Consider the following 20,201-nt stretch of genomic DNA (forward strand, 5'->3'; position numbering starts at 1 on the left):
AAAAACCCAAACACCTTCAACACCTTCTGTCACCAAAACTGCTCATAACCACTGATCACTCTACAGGAGGACTGAATGCCCAAATCCTCTTTATTTGTCCAAATGGCTCAATCTTGGGCCAAGGGACACGTTCTAAACTACTTATATCATTCTTTTTCTTGATATTTACATCCAGTTCTCTCATTCTCTCTACCCTTTGGAGATAGTGATTTTTAACCGTAAACAAGAAAAAGACATCAGGACTCTAGTTGTAAAACCTCCAATATTCAGAATACTTCAGTCCAGTACTTTAAAAAAGAAAACGTTTTAGTCCAAACACTCAAAAATTGCAATGCTTGACATGGGTCTAGTCTAATGAATACTCTTCCTAGAGCATCACCAAAATTCTATCACCAATCTGGCCTAATGTCTCTTTCCAGCCTGTATTTGTCGGCAGACCTACCAACACCTAACCTTCTGCTGCCAATTCCAGGCTGAGCACTGCTTCCCCGCCTCACTTGGTATCCCTTCACTCCAAACCAAATCCAATTTGACTTTTGAAACCAAATCAGTTTCTCCTAGACCCTTCCAGCCCTATAGCCCCCATGTGCTCATTAGTCTTGTTTGGTCCAGGAACATTTTTACTAAGAGTTACTCATCCCATCCCAGCAGTATTTATGCTTTGCCTCCTTAACCATGTCTTCTATCTCCTACCAAGGAGAAGCCAGGAGCTACACTTTAGGTATTCAACCATTTCATGTGTTTTCCCTGTACTTCATTTCTTCTCCCTTACTCTCTTCTTCCCTGTCTAAAAATCAGTTTTAATACAAATCCACATGACTGAAAACTATCATCTTTTTAAAGCTCACGCAACTTTGTAGGGAAAACATTTGTTTCATTTCTTCCCACCGGAATGTATACTGAGCTTCAGAAAGAGAAAAATAACACAGATCTTCAAATGGCAGTGGTGGCAAGCAGAAGTTAAGCCTCAAAAGATGAGTAAGATTCTGATGGCAGTGGATATGTAAAGGGCACTCAGAGCAAGAGGTCCGCTGCTCTCAGCTCTCTCCTTCCTGGTGAAAGCCACCTTATGCCTGTTCAAACTGCCCTATGAAGAGCCTCGGCAACCTATAATTTTTTCTTAATTTACTTGAATCAAAAAAGACTACAGAATTGGTCAATTTTTAAGTAAATGAAGAGACTATGTGGTTTGGAATATCTGCCTGCCCTGAGTCACATGACAGCCATAGTGACTCACTGTTGTTCCCCTCCTCCAGCTAGCTCCCAGCTAAGCTCAGTGTTACCATGACATCATGTTACGGGGCTATAGCCCTGGCAATCCACCAAGTTACAATATAGAGCTTGCTTAATTCCAGCAGCTGGCGTGTTCAAACAATTGTAGAATAAACCAATCACAGCTATAATGTCACTCAGGCATCTGTAACTTAAAGGGATGCCTTTGTGACTCTTTGGAAAAATATAAAAATTGTAAATCAATACCTACTTTGTGTGTTAAAGGTAGATTTATGAAGGCAAGCTAATGAAATACAAGCATATCTTGGAGATACTGCAGATTTGGTTCCAGAGTACCACAATAAATCAAGTAATGCAATAAAGCAAGCTGTAGTCTCTCTGTTGGTGGAAGGACCTTGCTTTCATTTTGAAAACACGCAACATTTGTGAAGTGCAATAAAGTGAAGCGCAAGCAAACAAGGTATGCTGTGTAACCACTTCAAAAGAAGTAACTTGCTTCAACAATTTAAGAATGATTAGAATCTATTTGAGGGGGCACATCCTTAGTCCATGACAATGTTAGGGAGGAAGTAAAGGGGTTTTGTTTACTTTCTGATCACAAGCGACATAGTCAATGAAAAGCTGAGAAGCCAAAGGCCTATCACAGAGGAGTCTTCATCACCAGCAGCCCCACACTATAGGCAGCTACTATTTCCAACTTGTCCAGTCCGTGTAGGCACTGAGAGGCAGTGGCAGGACTCCAGTCTCGCAGCATGACTTCATGCCACAGTATTAGTTGAGAATAGTTGGGAAATGAGACGGTGGATACCTTTGAAGACAGGTTTGGCTACTCACTTTTCCTGGGTGAGAGCATGAAAACTCTTGGTAGACATTAAAGAAATAGTGAGCATACAGCCAGGAAGAGGGAATACGGTATGGCAGCCAGCTTGAAGGGCCTCCTAACACCATGCCTATGATTTATTTGGGTACACCGTATCACAAATAGCCTACTTACTCTTGGATGAGCTGTCAGATCTCTATTAAACATGAGAGAGTTTAACATTATCAGGACTTTTGTTTAGATTATCAGGTTGCTTGTTTAAAGGCTGGGGCCACATATTGCAGCACTATTCACAATAGCCAAGATATGGAAACCGAAACGCCCATCAGTAGACGAGTGGATAAAGACACTGTGGTACATTTATACAATGGCGTATTACTCAGCCATAAAAAAGAATGAAATCTTATCATTTGTAAAACATGGATAAACCTAGAGAATATTATGCTAAGTGAAATAAGTCAGACTGAGAAAGACAAATACCACCTGATCTCTTATATGTGGAATCTAAAGAACAGAATAAAAAGCAAACAAAACAGAAACAGACTCAGAGGTATAGAGAAAAAAATGATGGTTACTAGATGCGAGGGGCGGGGACGGGGGAGAAGGTGAAGGGATTAGAAAGTACAAATTGGTAGTCACAATATAGTCACGGGGATATGAAATACAGTATGGGGAATATAATCAATAATGCTGTAAAGATCATGTAAGGTGCCAGAGGGGCACTGGACTTATCAGGGGATCACGTCATAGATGTGTAGATGCCTGACCACTGTGCTGTACACCCGAAGCTGAAGTACAATAATGTGGAATGTCAACTATAATTGTGTGTGTGTGTGTGTGTGTGTGTATCATCACGGGATGTAAAGTAAATCACAGAGAATGGAATTGTAACAGCTATATATGATGTCAGAGGGGTAGCAGATGGGGGAGCTACCACTTTGTGAGGGGTATAAATGTCTAACTATTATGTTGCTGAAACTAAAATAAATAAATAAATAAAAAAATAAATAAATAAATAAAGACTAGGGCCATAGTCTGTAAAGCCAGGAAGGGAACAAAAATTTGAACTACTATATTGTCTGTCCACTCAATCTTACCTAAAGATCCCAGTAGCCTTTAAATATGGGTAGTAAGGTTTATAATTCTAACAATTCTTAGGGATTATACAAATCAAGAGCTAATAGTAGCGTGGAGGTTCCTCACAAAATTAAGAATAGAATTACCATATGACCCAGCAATCCCTCTCCTGGGTATCTACCCAAAAAATCTGAAAACATTTATCTGTAAAGATGTATGTGCTTCAATGTTCACTGCAGCTTTATTTACGGTGGCCAAGACATGGAAACAACCAAAATGTCCTTCGATAGATGAATGGATAAAGAAGATATGGTATATATATACACAATGGAATACTATTCTGCCATAAGAAAAGATGAAATAGTGCCATTTGTGACAACATGGATGGATCTTGAGATTATGCTGAGCGAAATAAGTCAGAAAAAGTCGAGAACCATATGATTTCACTGATATGTGGTATATAAAACTGAAAACAACAAAAGAACAAGACAAACAAATGAAGAAACAAAAACTCATAGACACAGACAATAGTTTAGTGGTTACCAGAGGGGAAGGGGGTGGGGGGTGGGAGATGAGGGTAAAAGGGATCAAATATACGGTGACAGAAGGAGAACTGACTCCTTGTGGTAAACACACAATGTGAGATATAGATGATGTATTACAGAATTGTACACCCGAAATCTATGTAACTTTACTAACAATTGTCACCCCAGTAAACTTTAATTAAAAAAAAAAAAAAAGAGCTAATACGCTCGTTTCCTAGAAGCTGATGTCTTCTTTCCAAACTAAACATAGCATATGCTAATAATCTTGGACTTTCAGTCAAGAGCTGTGATTGTCACGATATTGCTAAGGATACAATTGAGGTGGTTAAGCTTTTTGCAAGAGCTGACCATTATAACAGGAATTAGCTTATGAGACACTCCAGCTAGGACTGAACTCTTGCTACCTTCCCCACTAAAACCAGGACAAATGGAAAACAAGCTTACTTCCTGAGCATAAAGGGAATCTGGGATCCACAAGTAGTCACAGGGGTTGGCAAACTTTTTGTGTGAAAGGCCAGAGTAAACATTTTAGGCTTTTGGTCAAATACAGTCTCTGTGTGTATATTTTTTAACAATCCTTTTAAAATGTAAAAACCATTTTTAGACTGCAAAAAACAGGCTGCGGGCTAGATTTCACCCATACACAGGCTGTACATAGTTTGCCATTTCTGGTGTAGACAACAAATGGGAATTCCTGTGAGACAGCATATGGGACTTTATGAAATAAGGTAGATTTGGGGCAAATAAGGGGTGAAGTAAAGGCAAACTACTGTCAAGTAATAACCTGAGCCATAACATCTCAACAGTAAACATGAAGAGAACACAATAAGGCTACATGTGAATACAGATGAGGCTGAGAAAGGAAGAAAAAAGGAAGCACAAGGAGGAAAAAACAAAAATAAATTGTGAGCTACCGTGTTTCCCCGAAAATAAGACCAGGTCTTATATTAATTTTTGCTCTAAAAGACGCATTAGGGCTTACTTTCCAGTTAGGTCTTATTTTCGGGGAAACACAGTATCTCAAGCCATCAAGAAAACTCCACTGTACTGCAGGGGAGAGGCTGGAAACAATGGCAGTGCAGTTTCGGGTGCCTAAGTACACCAGTTAAGCACGGAAGCAATGGCTCCAGTGAACCTTTCAATGACAATGAGAAGAGACAAAAGTCTGTCAGAACCCTATTGTTGTCAGCAGCCTCCAGTGAGATAGGACAGGAACTGTTGACAAGTCTTTTGCAGTTGAAGAACCATACATAAATTTAACTCATTTAATATTAAGTGAAAAGACACATTTAATACACAAAAGCAAACCATTTACTACCTACTATGTAACTTACTTTTTATTGAAAGTATCTTGCATTCATGATGGATGCTTTCTGGGTTTTGCAACACGTTAATGTTAAAAGTTAAATTTTCTTTACATGCAAGTAGTGTAAATAGTTTTCCCCACATGGGATCACTGATGATAAAAAGATGACATACCACAAGGGTTGTCTTTTTTTAATTGAAAAGCTGTCTAGTTATATTTCCCCCTAAACTACAAACTGAGTAGTAACTGAGTCTCTAGCCAACACATTCAAAGCTGAGAGAATTAAAAATGCAAAAACAAGTCCTCAGGTCCAATTAGGGGAGTCCTACTACATACGCGCTAACCAATACCAGTGGTGCTCCCTGACTCCAGGAAGCTGGATGACATCCTAATAACCCCCCGTCAGAACATTTACCTCAAGAAGGCTTTTTCCAGCTTCCAAACTCATGAATAAAGATAATACGTTGTTAATTCTATTTCAGAAAACTTTTGCAAGTTGTTTTATTTACAATGCCAACTTTTAAAAGGTCACTAAACTAAAGTTAACTGGACAACAAACTAGGCAGAAATCGCTTTACAGAAAGAGGGAAAGCCCAAAATGCCACTTTCTATAGCGAACCCACAGTTCAGTTTTATTCAGAGCAAAGGAAAAAGAAACTTTTGATCATACTGGAAGAAACTCAGCCATAGGTTTGGAATCTGTACCCAAACTACACATGCAATGAGGACAACATTCTGCTAATACAATTGATTTGCTGCTGCATTTGTCTACTGTTTATCTAATATTAACAATTATAAACAGAGCAGTGCAACTAGTATTTGGAACAATCCTTACAGTGTTACAGTGTCAGGCACAACTTTTCACTTCTCTTCACACCACTGGTTCTCTTTGCGTACCTAGAAGAAGAGATGGACATAAGGAAGTGCCTTAAGGAGTCTTTCCTAAGACTGCTACCTAATAATTCAATAACCTACAAGGTGGGTCTGATGGAGAACTGGAAAAAAAGCAAAGCAAGTGGGGCAATTACAGCTTCAGTCACCAGAGCCAACAGAGCAAATTCAAATAGTTCATTCACATTATTTCAGCTGTAGCTGTGTCAACCAAATCATTCTGACCTAGTCATTCCCTTCTTCCCCATTCACTAAGTTGCTCAGAAGTACCCTAGCATACAACCACCATAGGTCCTGCTTTTCTGAAGTTACTTACGGCTTACATGTAAGGTACCAGGTGACAAAACTAGTAACTGCTAAGAAGTAAGTATCAAAGAGCACCTTTGGTTGAAAACTAATTGTTCTTATGCTTATAAAAAAGCAGTATCATTTAAGTGTTGAGACTCACAGAGACAGTCCCGTCTCTAAATAAAGAGTATTTTAGGGATACAAAAGGTACCTATTATACCTCAAGTAAAGTCAAGACTCCTTGATACAGGTACTTCTTTTCCTGTCATGGTAAGGTTTTATTCTCTTTTAAAAAGCATGTGATCCAGAACAAGCTGTGGGTAGCTGCTACCTACCTGGGCTTCCTCTTCTTCAGTGAAGTCATTTTTGATATTGAAGGTCTTGCGAATCTCCTCAGGAGTTTTCCCCTTGATCATATTGGCAACAGTCTTGCATGTAACATCAAGCAAACCTTTGATGTCTAAGTAGTTTGCAGCCTGTAAAGTGATTATTTTCATTAAAGTACACTTGATGTTTTAAAGTAAATCCAAAGTTAGTGACTGACAATCCATATCTAATTAAACTTAAAATGCTAGTTAATTTTAAGAAATTAAATGGAGAAGAATTAATCGTACAAGTTATTCTCTGAAAGATATCTGTACGTCCTTTGTTATAGCTCTATAATACGGAGCCCTTGTGCTACCTTAGGCAAACTATATACACTACCTCATATGTTAAAGAATGGCCACTACTGCTGTGTGTGTTTGAGTGTACATAAGCACATGCCAAATCCTGACAAAAATATTTAAATAATTCAAACATAAGCAGTTATAGCATTACCTTTTATTGATCTTCTGAAAAAATCAGCTTTTGCTTTCTTTGATTTTTCTGTTTTCCCATTTTCTATTGATTTCTGCTCTTTACCATTCACTTCAGGTTTAATTTCATCTTTTGAGGTTTCTTAAGGCAAAAGCTTAGATGACTGATTTGAGACTTTTCTTCTTTTCCAATGTAAGTGTTTAGTTATCAATTCCTTTCTAATACTACTATAGCTACATCTCACAGATTTTCATGTGTTGTTTAATTCCATTCAGTTCAAAACACTAATTTTTATTTTGATTTCTTCTTTGACTGGACGGTTACTGAGAAGATGTTAGTTTTTAAATATCTGCAGATTTTCCAGATAGCTTTCTGTTACTGACTGTTAAAATTAGTAATTTGTGATCAGAAAACACATACAGTGGTACCTCGGTTTTCGAACATAATCAGTTCTGGAAGACCGTTCAAGTTCTGAAACATTCGAAAACAGCTGACAGCTAGGCCTCAGGATGTTGCACTCAGTGGAAGCCGCGTGACACGTTCAACTTCCGAGGCGTGTTCGAAAACCGAATCATTTGCTTTACCAAAATATTCGTCAATGGAGACGTTTGAAAACCGAGGTACTACTGTACTTTGTGTGACTTGAATCATTTCAAACTTAGAGATTTGTTTTATGGCACAGAACATGTGTACCTTTGTTGTATACACTTGAAAAAAAAAAGTATTCTGTTGTCATTAGATGTAATGTTCTATAAATATCAATTAGGACAAGTTGGTAGATAGTGTTATTCAAGTCTTCGATATCCTTACTGATTTCTCTGTCCACTTGTTTTATCAATTATTTAGAAACAGGTGTTGAAATTTCCAACTATCATTGTGGATTTGCTTATCTATTATCCTTTGAGTTCTATTGTTTTTTCTGTTTAACTTTTTGGAAGTTCTGCTTTTAGGCAGATAAAATTAGTAATGAACTGATCCCTTTATCATTATGTAATGCCCCTCTTTAATCCTGGTAATATTCTTTCCTCTGAAATCTACTTTATAATATAGTCACTCCAGTTTTCTTTTAATTAATGTTAGAATAATATATATTTTTCCACCCTTTAAACCTAGTTCTGTCATTATCTTTAAAGAGAACTTTTTGTAGACAGTATAGTGGTCTTGATTTATTTATCCAATGTGATAATCTCTACCTTTTAATTGTGGTATTTAGACCATTTACATGTAATGTGATTATTGATATGTAGATTTAAATACAGCACTGCAATTTGAGTTCATAGAGTGTTAAAATTCAATATTAATCAATTTAATAAATTTAACTCTATAAGAAGTGCCAAAGGCTCTGAACTAGAGAAATCTTATAGTATGCATTAAAAACATACCAGAATAAGCTCAAAAAGTGTTCCTTGGTCAACTTTCAGGAATTCTTGGTCCCAAACAGGGATATCATCTGTTCGCTTCTCTTTGTTTTCATCATCCTCAGGAGGTGGAGGGTCATCCTTATGGTGGGTGCACCACTGAATGACCTACAATAACAACAAAAATTCATTCCTCTGTGGCATTTTATTCACACGGTACTCATTCCAGGGCTGGGGCCAGGTTATTCCTACACCAAGCTAAGAACTAGCTAGAAGTTGACTTGAATAATCAAGTTTGTAGCCAAGCTTGAAAAGCAAAAATGAAGCTTGAATCTTCACAACTCTAGACAGTGGGAGATCTTAGATAACCGTGAACCCTGCAGACAGATTACTGTATTTGACCCCATTAAAAAGCTCCTGTGCAAAAAGATACATCGAGTCAGATAGGACAAGGACTGGAAAATACCTACAACATGTACAACCAGCAATGGATTACCCTATAAAATTAAAACTCACTAGAAAGAAATAAACTAAAGCTATGAACAGGCAATTTACACAAGAAATCCAAATAGTCAAATTGGAAGAAATGCTCAGCATCATTAGATGCAAAACTAACACTATGGTCAGATGCAACTACTTTAGACTACCAAATTAGATTAATTAATCTTAAAAACCAACAAATTATTGGCAATAGTGTGAGAGTAACAAACTCTTCTACTGGAGAGTGTAAATTAGAGTAACTCCTTTGAAAAGTAATCTACTATAATCTAGTGAAGCTGAGTATGTACATACATTATGACCAAGCAATTCTAAATACCCACACACATGCACAAGACTATTCAATGTAATACCAAAGCAGAAAAAGCTCAAATATTCTCTTACTAGGGGACTGAATACATTATAGTTAAAGTGTCAGGAAGCTGATCAGCTAGTCTATGTGTCCCATCACAAAGACCAAAATCAACAACAAAAGTGTTAAGCTGTACAATCTAGGTAGTAGGTAAATCGTTGTTTGCTGTATAATTCAACTCTTCTGGATCATCAAAATTTTTTCATAGTATAACGTTGGGGGTTACTAACAATGCTGAGAGATAATGGCAGAGCCAAGGAATTATACCTCCAGGATGCAAAAAAGGGGAAAGAACTATTTCTAGAAGGAAAAGCCAAGCATAAAGGGGCTTTAATGAAATAAACAAGAGCTTTTTAAGAAGTATTTCAGTTGTGTAAGAAAGAAACAGCAATTAGTATTTGTTTATGTAGGCATGAAAAAACTCAAGGATATGTAAGAAATTAATGCTGATTATTATTTATGGAGGTTTCTGGTCAGATAAGAGACGAGATTTCATATCTTTTTAGTTTTGGGATCATGTGATTATTCAATACACTTCCTTTAAATATTCGTAAGTAATAGTGCAAATAGGTTAAAAAGAATTATTCTCAGAAGTGGCCGTGTATCACCCAGACCATCAACTCTGACCTTCTTTACTATCTCTTTGCTTGTTCACTATGCTCTAGCCGCCTCAAAAGGTAGGGCATGATCTTGTCTTAGAGTCAATATACTTGCTCCTACTGCCAGAATTCTTTTCCCCCACATAGTCTTTGTTCAAAGATCATCCTCTCAGTAAAGCATTTCCTGCCCATCTTTCTCTTTATAATAATTAACTCTCCACCTACCAACCCACTTTTACGTCACAGCTCTTCCATCTGATATATTCTTTATCTTGTAAGTTTCCGGCACACCTTTACAATGTAAACTCCTTAAGGACAGAGATTTTTGTCTCTTTGGTTCATCGCTGTACCTCCCTCACCTAAAACTTGCCTGAGGAGGCGGCGGAAGGGGGGGGATTGCCTGGTATTTGAATGATTGCAAGCCAAAGTCCTTTTAGAAGCATTTTACATTAGTACTATAAAATAGAATGTTAATGGCAAGACAACACCCAGAAGCCAGAAAGCAGCACTAACTAGATAAAATATAAAGTTTCAAAGCCATAAAATACTATGAATTGACATGAGACAAGCAAACTGGAAGAAACTCTACATAAAACTCCTATAAAAAGCCTACTAGACTACAAAACGGATGAACCTTGAAAACATTATGCTAAGTGATATAAGCCAGACAAAAAAGGACAAATATTGTATGATCCCATTTATATGAGATACCCAGAATAGTCAAATTCAGAGACAGAAAACAGAATAGTGGTTACAAGGGGCTGGAGGGAGGGGGTAATCGGGAGTTTATTATTTAATGGGCGCGTAGTTTTAGCATGAAATGATGAAAAGATCTCCAGAATACCTTCAGTTCTGGAGATGGTTAATGGTGGTGATTGCACAACATTAAGTAAATGTACTTCATTTAGGCCACTGAATTATACACTTAAAATGGTAAATTTTATGTTGTGTATATCTTACCACAATTTACAAAAAAAAAAAAAGCACATTAGAAAGATGGGCAAAGGAAAACTGACAATGCAGAAAATATAAATGGCAAATAACACATATAAAAAATGTTTAGGCTTAGAGGAAGAATCGCGTAAATCTAGGGCAATTAAACAGACTGGTAAAATGCCAATCGTGGCAAGAGTATAGAAACATGCAGTGCAGTTGCATCTCATACCAGGGTCAAAAGAAAGCAGAAGATGAAACTGTACATGGTCAATGACCTCTGAAACACCCTTTAGGAAGGAGCCAACTGGAGTTAACCATTCCATCTCTAAGCCTAGCAAGTTTTCTTCCCAATGTGGAAACTGGTTGCTGTTTCTTCAGATGAGAACCCAACTGAAATAGCTGGCTCTGTTAAGGAGCCAGGTGCCCTGAACCACTAAAATCCTATTCAATGTGGAGAGCTGTGTATGCTTAGACACAAAGTAAGGTGATCAACTGAAAAAACAAAAACGAAAGTACATCTCTTATTCTCAAGCTCCCTTTGAGCCACACCCATTCAGTGGACAAACAATACAAAAACATGTCCTTTTTGCTAAGCACATACTATTATATTTCATTAATTTAAATGTGTTAATGAAAAAGACTAGACAACTCAAATATTCACAGAGCCTTGTTAAATAAACTACAACAAACATTTAGCGTCCTAATTATACTACGTAGAGTTTTGTCTCTTTCTTTAAAAAGGAAACTATCTCTGTATCAATACAGAAAGATCGCCAGGATGTTGTTACGTGAAAACAATACATGTACGTATGTAGCTTGCTACCTCACCTTTTTTAATATCGCTGCATTAACATTCGGTAGAGGAACTGGGTCATCATCACCTTCATCATCCATTCCCAAATCTAGGAAAACCAGAAGAGAGCTGCCATTATTTCCTAACTCCATTATAACAATTTATACCAACCAGGCTATTTCTCAAACAAGTAACTTGCAAGACATGTTGTCTGAAGGACTACATAAAACGTACTTTATTAAGTTTAGTTCTTTTAACAGCATTTAAAAATTGGTGGTTCCTAACAAGTCCATGAACCACCCAAAATTAGATAAAGTTTTGAGTAGACAAATATGGGAATATGGTATCAAAGAGTTCGTAATTGTGAGAAAAATGATTTAATAAGTGTAATTGAGATGACTGGGCAGCCATTTGGAAAAAGAAATAAAGCCGGACCTTCATCCTTATTCTTTATACTAAACTCTCTAGATGGATTGCATTTAGAAAAATAAAACAATGACAAAGTATATTACAAGTAATAGAACCTCACACAACAGATCATGCAGCCACTGACGAAAACAAAGCAGGCAGTTCCACACATACTTGTATAATTTCAAGATTAAAGTTTTTTAAAGCCAGATATAAAAGATGTTATCTGAACAAAAATGGGATATACTTATATATTTATATTTAAAAACGCTCCAGAAAGATACATAAGGAACTGTTAACAATATTATGTCTAGGGAAGTTAAAGAATGTGGGTTGAGACTTAGTATCAGGGCATATACCCTTTAGTGTTATTCATCACACACATATTACCTAAAATTTTGAATCTACAGGTTTTTCTGGTAAAAAGGCCTCACTTCCAGATTCTCATAGTAGTTGATGAACTCCAAAGATAAAACTTAACATAAAAATCCATTGCTACTTAAAGATTCTAAATAATATTTTTTCAAACCAAATGGGCCCATCCTTCAGTTTCTACAAGACTACAAAGCGCTGCCAAAGAAAGTTACTTAATAGTTAAGTTAGCATGTACCAAGACTGGAGGTCAAAAGTTACTACAGTGCTATACTGACTGTAGCAGACTATCAGTTATATTGACATGGTCAGTGTTGAGTCAAACATTTGAGTCCTTGATATATCCAGGTACTGTCCTAGGCCGTGGAGACTCAGGAAGGAATACAGAAGGACGGGAAGAACTGTTGCAAATTTAGATAGAGTTGATCAGGGTGCCTCAATGAGAAGGTAGCATTTTAGTGAAATCTTAAAAGAGGAGAGAATACATAATTAAAGGAAATGGCAAATGCAAATGCCTTCTAACAGGAGTGTCGGGCATATTCTAAAAACACTAAGGAACCTAGTGTTGCTAGAGTAGGATTAGCAAGGGTGAATAGACAGATAAGATCAATAATGGGGCCAATAGTAATAGGTCCTTCTATTACTGCATTTTAGCTACTGTATTAGGAAGAGATGGTACAGAGCACGGGGTAAAGAGGGAAACCAATTATGGGGCTAGCAATAATCCAGGTACGAGATGGTGGCCTAGACAAGGTTTATAGCTATGGAAGAGGAAAGAAACAGCCCAATTCAATAAGCACTTTAAAGATAGAGGCAATATGACCTGCCAATAGATGGGAAGTAGAATGTGAAAGGAGTCAGGGAAGACTAAGGTTTATGACATGAGGAACAAGATGGATGGAGCTGCCATTAACTGAGATGGGGGAAGGCTGTCACAGAACTGTGATTTTGGAGGGCAGGGAATCAAGAACTCTAGTTTCCTAAGTTTGATATATCAATTAGATATTGAAGGGTAGACCAAGTGGTTAAATACGCAAACCTAAAAATCAAAAGAAGAGATCAGAACTGTAGGTAAGTTTGGGAATTAGTGTATAGGTGATTTGTAACACTATGAGTCTAGACGAGATGACCAAGGAAACGACCGAGGAGATGAACAGTGAAGAGGTCTAATGATTAAGCAAGCCCTGGGGAACTGCAAGCTTTAAAGATAGGGAGACAGAAGGCTGTGAGGTAACTAATAAGTATCCTGGAAGCCAAAAGTAGAAGAGAATGATCAACTCTCAAATGATGTCAACAGGTCTAAACAAGAAATGAAACAGATGATACAACATGGAGGTCAATGAACTTAACATGCAGCTTCAAGGGAGTATAGATTCAAAAAGTATCTTATTATTTTCCAGTATGGATGGAGTCACCTGTCTCCCCTCTCCTCCTTCCCACCAAGGTCTTGCCCTGATCCCATCTCTTGCCTAGAGTAAAACTATAAAATGGTAATATCTCAACTTCGATCAACCCACTTACTTATGTTTTCCTGAATTAGTATATTTTTAATCAGAGGGGAGAGAAAAAAGTTACACTATGCAAAATACTTGGGTTTGGGGAAGATTTAGAGGAAACATAATACAAAAGACCAGTTTGTTTAGATCCCAAATGTTATTTGGAAGAAGGCTTAAGTCACATGAAAAATAAGTGCCTTATGGTTGTAAAGGATTACTCCTCTAACATTTAAACTAAGGATTTGCTTTTTCTTTTTCTTTTTTCTTTTAGGCTGAATGTACAACAGTCGTTCCTTTAAGCTATTTAGTTTCAAGGACTTCTGAAAAACACCCGTATCCTGATACCACACCCTGGACCTGAACAAATCAGTCAGTCCACCTGTACACAAGCCAAGATTTCCACTTCTGATTGTCCTATAAGGGTTTTATTTTTGTTTTCTAAGTCTCACACACACACACACACGCACGCGCGCACCATAACTAGAGATACTGCAGATGCAAAACAAGGAAAGCAGTAAGTTGCCAAATTCAATAGACTCCAGTTCTCAAGAGGCTAAAATTCTGTATAAACCATTGGTACTTAAGATAAGGCCCAAATGCTGTGGAGGAAATGAATCATTTAACTGTTGCTGTCTATCAGTGCACTTGATTACGTGATCAAAGTTGGTGTGGAAAACCTTCAAGAAGCCCTATGTTCTTACGTTGGCAAATGCTTCTTTGAAGCAGCACAGGACAGATTAGTGTGCCAGGCACCTACTAAGATGAAATAAAGAACACTTTCATTGCCAAAGAAAGTATTCAGGCAGCAACTGTGCTATCAGTTTCTAAATCTTCTAGATAAAGCCTTACTCACCTGCCTTTAGGGACTCTTGGATTGCTTTCACACTCTTTTATAAGTGACCATACCATAGGTCTTCATTCAACAGGTACTTGACGAACGAACAGTGACTGTGGGATGTACCAAGGGGTTTACAACTTAATAGAAATGACCTATGTAAGTTACCAGGATACAGGACTGCAAGTGCCACATGATTGGTATTAACTACCAAAAAGAATGATATGTTTAGCTTCTGTCAGCAAACTACGAAAACAGAAGACACACTCTCTACAATTCAGCTTCTGCTTCTAACACACCTAATATCTGCTGCCTGAAGTCCTCTAAATTATTAACTGTGAAATCCTAAGTGACCAGTCTGCAGTATATAAATCTGACAATCACTTTGGTCACCTCAAAATGCCTCCCTCTTCCCTTGGCTTCCAAAAATCCTACTCCACTGACTCTCCACTTCTGACTTCTACACTCCTGCCCCAACATGGCCACCTGCCAACCTCACTTACTTCCACAGATACATATTCTCATAACCCACCATACAAAGTTAAGTGTATTTATCTCTAGGAGTCTACAACTCAGGGACCAAGACCCACATAGTCAACTGCCTATAGACTGTTACAAAGAGCTTTTGAAGGGATCTCAAACACAAACAACACATTTAAGCTCAAAGCCATTTTCTTTCCATTCTTCTCAAACCCTTTCTTTAGCTCTACCAACTACAGCATCACAATCTCATTCCACCCAAAAACCCCAACTAACAACTTCAATTTTACTTTTCTCTAGTCCTCTCTACCTCAGAATGATCTCTCAAAACATCCTAATTCTACTAGATTTGAAATATCACCTCATTAGGACTACGCACTGCAATCTCTCAACAAGCCTGAAGAATAACATCAGCCAAGACGCTCCCACAGCGCCACTTGGCACACAACTTTATTAACGCAGTAATTATACCATGTGACAGCTTGCCTTGCTTGGTGTCTGTATTTCTACTTTGTAAATCCTTCAAGGGCAAAGACCATTTCTCACTCAACTTTTCACCGGCATATATACGAGATATGATTAAAAAATACAGTGAACGTTTCAATTTAAAAAAAATTTATCACAGTAAAAAACACATTGCCATTAATTCCTCCCAAAATACGCCCCCTTGTTTCAAACACTTATGACAACGTTCTTGCTACTTTCTGAAACAGTGCTGGAATTCCTCTTCAGGAGTGTCTTTAGTTGCACTGCCTCGATGTCCTGAATCATTTTGACTTTGGGGAAGAGCCAGAAGTCACACGGTGCCAGATCCGGTGAATAGGGTGGAGGAGAACACACCGTAATGTTTTGATTTGACAGAAATTGCCGTACTCTAAGTGCTATGCGACACGGAGCATCGTCATGATGGAGGATGAAGTAAAGACACGAAAGAGCACTTCCAGAACTGCTTCAGAAAGTGGCAAGAACGATGGGGTAAATGTTCAAAGCAAGGGGGAGTATTTTGAGGGGGATTAAAAACAATGTCTTTTACTGTAATAACTTTTTTCATTTAAACATTTATTGCATTTTTCTATCACACCTCGTAGCTAGCGCTTGGCACATAACTCTTAAGTATCACTTAGGCATCTATAAGCTACAGATCTTGCCTACATAAAAACATTTGATATTTGAGTACTGAAGAACATTCTTACAAAGTTTTTTGTTTTGGGGTCTTTTTTTTTTTTTAACCAATTCTAGAAACTGATTTGTATGTCTCCATACACTATTTATGTCCATTGATAATATTAAAAGATCAATGTTAACTAATAAAAGGTGCAAAATGTTTAAGAGCCTGTTTTTGTACCTTACTTCTTTGTTGTGCTGCACGTACACTTTGCAGCAGTTTCAGAGGAATGACAAAATAGACAAAAGGGAAAACTTGGTTAAAAAAAACAGATATCTACTCAGTTTACAATCTACTCAGTTTACTCCCTCTGTTGAAACAAGGTGCTCTATTTAGCTACATATAGAAGGGATCTCCTTTCCAAAGGCTTAATTTTTGTCATTAGAAATGGTGAATCTATTCTACTTGAAACAGAAATTGGCCATTGTCTGAAGCTTGGGAATCATTTTAATGTTAGCTTATGGTCTTATTTATTTAATAAGGAAAAAAACTTCATTAATTCAGACAATGCAAAAAGGATGGCCTGTATCAAAAAATGCAATTAATATTTCGAATTTAAAAAAGGTACATTTCACCCCTTCATACTCTTGAGCGCTTTGTTACTTGTATAAAGTTGATGTCCACAGGTTATCTCAAACTGCTTATTTCTTCCCCTTTCCCCTGACCCAGGTTTTTAAATAAACTTACCTTCCAACATGGTCTTGATAGTCACAGATTGTTTGGCAATTTCAACATCAACTTCAAATATCTCTCCATCAGAACTCTGCAACTTAATCGAAGGCATCTAAAAAAAGGAATTATATTGAATTTGAAATATAAGAGATTAGTTCTATATGGCATTTCTATAACAGTCTGTTAGAAGCCCTCTATAAGTTATAGTTAATAAACTATCAAATCCTAAGGACCTGTAGTATATAGCCCTGTAAAACACTATAAGTGGTTATTCACAGGCTAACTAGCATACAAGTATTCTTATAACATTTTTTCAAAGTATAATTCCTAGAAACAGAAGCTTTTAAGGTTTGCCCTACTGAACTCATTACTGGTATAAACTTAAGAGTTACATTCCATACTTTTGGTGCAAAATATATGTACAATGGACTTATTTACTCTTTTTGCCTGTCTTTCTGCTCTCACTGAATACTGACTACTCCCATTTGAACAGTTAACTGCCACAACTTACCACCTGCAAACCCGAGGGAGATCAGTCCAAAAAAAAACAAAGCTATCAAATAAGATAACAATTTTCTCCTACTAAGACCTACCAGTGAAAATTGAGTTCCGATCCAAATAGATCAGGATATACTTATTTATGGTTGGTTCAATGCAAGACCACATACTAGAAAATAAAAGATTTAAGAAGAAGCAGATGCCAATCTAATTCCCTAAACCAAATATGGAACTTAAATTTCAGAGTCCTTTTTATCTTTCATTACTGACTGTCCAGGTGTCCAAGTTTAAGATCTGCCAAAATCCTCATAGTAATAACCTATTACTTGCTCCAAAAGTGTATTTATTAACTCAGATCAATTATGAATCATTGGCAAAAAGACACCTTATATAAAAGTTAATTAAGCAATTAACTTCAAAGGACCTGAGTTCTGGGAAAAAACAAAAACAAAAACACCTCTTTAAACTTAACAGTTCTAAGCCAGCAACTTCTTAACCATCTTCAGATTCTTGGGGAGGTTAGGGGAGGGGGGTAGGGCAGCAATACCTGACTAAAAAGGTTAATTCAAAACCTTTTCAAATTTCAAGTATAGATTTTAAAGGCCTGTGCTCCTGAGGTATTCATAATCCTGTGATGCCACCATTAACTTCAAAGTGGAGCATTTGGCATTTAAAACATCCATGGCACCAATTTTAGGTTCAAAGACTTAAGACTCATTAAATCAGTTAAAATATTCATTCAGCTTTTCCCAGACAATGATCTCCATCCCCCAACAGACAAGCTGTTAGGGAAAGGAAGCAAAAAGGTAAAGCTATGTTTTAAAACTAGGGGTTGAAATATCCTGCTTTCACTCATCCATGGTTGGAAAGAATCGAATTTCACTTTTCAGTTCACAAATATGTCTGCTTCTCCATGTTGTCCAGTGCTCGCCAATAACGCAGAGGGCCCAGAGCAGAGGACCTTCCCCATGACAAGGCAATAACAAAAGATATTCCCAAAACAAATATTTTAATGTGAGCCCAATTTTTAATCACAAAATATTCTGTTCTTTTTATGTTCTATAGTACTGGAATGAACATTCCAGAATCACAAGTCTGGCAATGCAGGTGATAAAATTACCTTTAAGCAAGACGACCATTTCATATTTCTTTCAAACTCAATAAATAGCAAGATCTGCTTAGTCATAGTTAAATTTGTGTATTAGGTTACTCTTAAGGGAGTTGAGATCTTATTAAATAGCACGGAGGCAATCGGCTCATCTGTAATTTGATGCACTTTGTAACCCTAAACTTAATATTCAAAAAGAACTTTTTTAGTGTTATACAGCTGGAATTCAGCGCAAAATTTTTAGGTAGCAATAGACGAAATTTTGATTGACATGCTTCCAAGACCATTCCTTCAATTCTTTAGACTCCTGGTCTTGGAAATTAAATCACCCTCCATGGCTGGCATGAAGTGGATTCTATCAACATCATAAAGAAAAAAACTGTGTTTTAAGTGACCCGAAATTCTGACACCTTTCAGAAGGCAGTGGAGAAGCCTGCATTGCTCTATGACACAGATACGTTCTATTGTGACGCTCTGATAAAAAATTCATGACCCCAAAACCCAAACCTTAAGTCTCCATAAAAGAGAACCAAAGCAGGACACCTGGAGTTACGTTTTACAGAGTTAGAGCCCCTAAAAGTCACACCATACTACACGATGGTATCTACTATTTTAATAGCTGCTTCAGCAAAGCCAGCCTGTGGCAAAATAATAGAAATATTCAGAAGGAGCAGGCGGCTATCTGCAAATATTCGGCCCCAGATCAGTTATCGAGGACCGAGGACTAGTGGCGCCAGAGACAAGGGAAAGAAGATGGGAGCCAGATTCAAAATCCCCGGGACTACCACCGCCACACTCCCTCCGACACCAAAACAAACACAGACGCACCCATGCTCACGACAGCCAGGGGACCTTCCACTAAAAACCCCACCGCCACCCCCAACCTGGGTCCCCGGGGCCGACAGGCTCAACGCCAAGGGAGGCCCCGGGCCGCAGTCTGGGCCTTGCAGCCGAGCTCCGCGCCGGCCGACGCTTGCTCTGTGCTAAAAAGGCCCAATCCCGGGCTCAGCTCGCACTTCTCCCGCCCGCCCGCCCGCCCGCCCGGGCGCCCAAAGGGAGTCGTGACGACGCGCGGCCAGAAGAGACCTCGCCGAGTCGAGGGGAGGGGTGAAAGAACGGGGCCCGCCGGCAGCTCCCAGAGAACCAGATCAGAAACGGGTTCCACCGGGCCTGAGGGCCAGGCCCAGGTGCCTCCCGCCTCGGGCAGGTCAAAGCCGCAGCGGTGCGGCCACTCAGCTGGCAATTCGCGACGCCACCACCCATTCAAGCTCGGTGAGCGGCTACTCACGATGCTCGGTCTCTACGAGACAGCGGGCCGTAGGCTGACGAGAGCGGGGCGGCGTCAGCAGACACACGAAAGAAAAAAGGTAGAGAACAAGGCCACTCCAGCGGCGCGGCGCGGCGTCGGCCTTTATAGAAGCGGCGCAGGCGCCAAGGACCCCGGGGCCCGTGGCGTCACAGAGCCGGCGAGGCTGGCCGCGGAGTTCGCCTGACGGCAGGCGGAGGGAAAGGTGGGGGGGCGGGCCCAGGGCGCCGGAGGGGCGGGGCCGGGCGGAGGGGCGGCGGGCACGGCGGGGAGGGGGAGGGACTTGATTCTTACCGCCACTCTCAAAAGAGCTGCTTGCGGTTCTCATAGGGAACGGGGTATTGGATGGGTGGGGTACTCCGCGGCC

The 20,201-nt window shown here is 38.7% G+C and overlaps 1 protein-coding gene across 1 annotated transcript; it reads right to left on the reverse strand.

The window, feature by feature from the left end:
- Positions 1–4,985: 4,985 nt before the first annotated feature.
- SKP1 (S-phase kinase associated protein 1) lies at positions 4,986–19,976 on the reverse strand. The gene is made up of 6 exons (XM_019740395.2): positions 19,817–19,976; positions 16,938–17,034; positions 11,530–11,603; positions 8,341–8,484; positions 6,496–6,636; positions 4,986–5,878 (listed from the first exon to the last, which is right to left on the reverse strand). Exons 2-6 carry the CDS (start codon positions 17,032–17,034, stop codon positions 5,843–5,845), a joined length of 492 nt encoding a protein of 163 aa, XP_019595954.1. The 5' UTR covers positions 19,817–19,976; the 3' UTR covers positions 4,986–5,842.
- Positions 19,977–20,201: the final 225 nt, after the last annotated feature.

The sequence above is a fragment of the Rhinolophus sinicus genome, linkage group LG10, assembly GCF_036562045.2.
Source record: "Rhinolophus sinicus isolate RSC01 linkage group LG10, ASM3656204v1, whole genome shotgun sequence".
Taxonomy (NCBI): domain Eukaryota; kingdom Metazoa; phylum Chordata; class Mammalia; order Chiroptera; family Rhinolophidae; genus Rhinolophus; species Rhinolophus sinicus.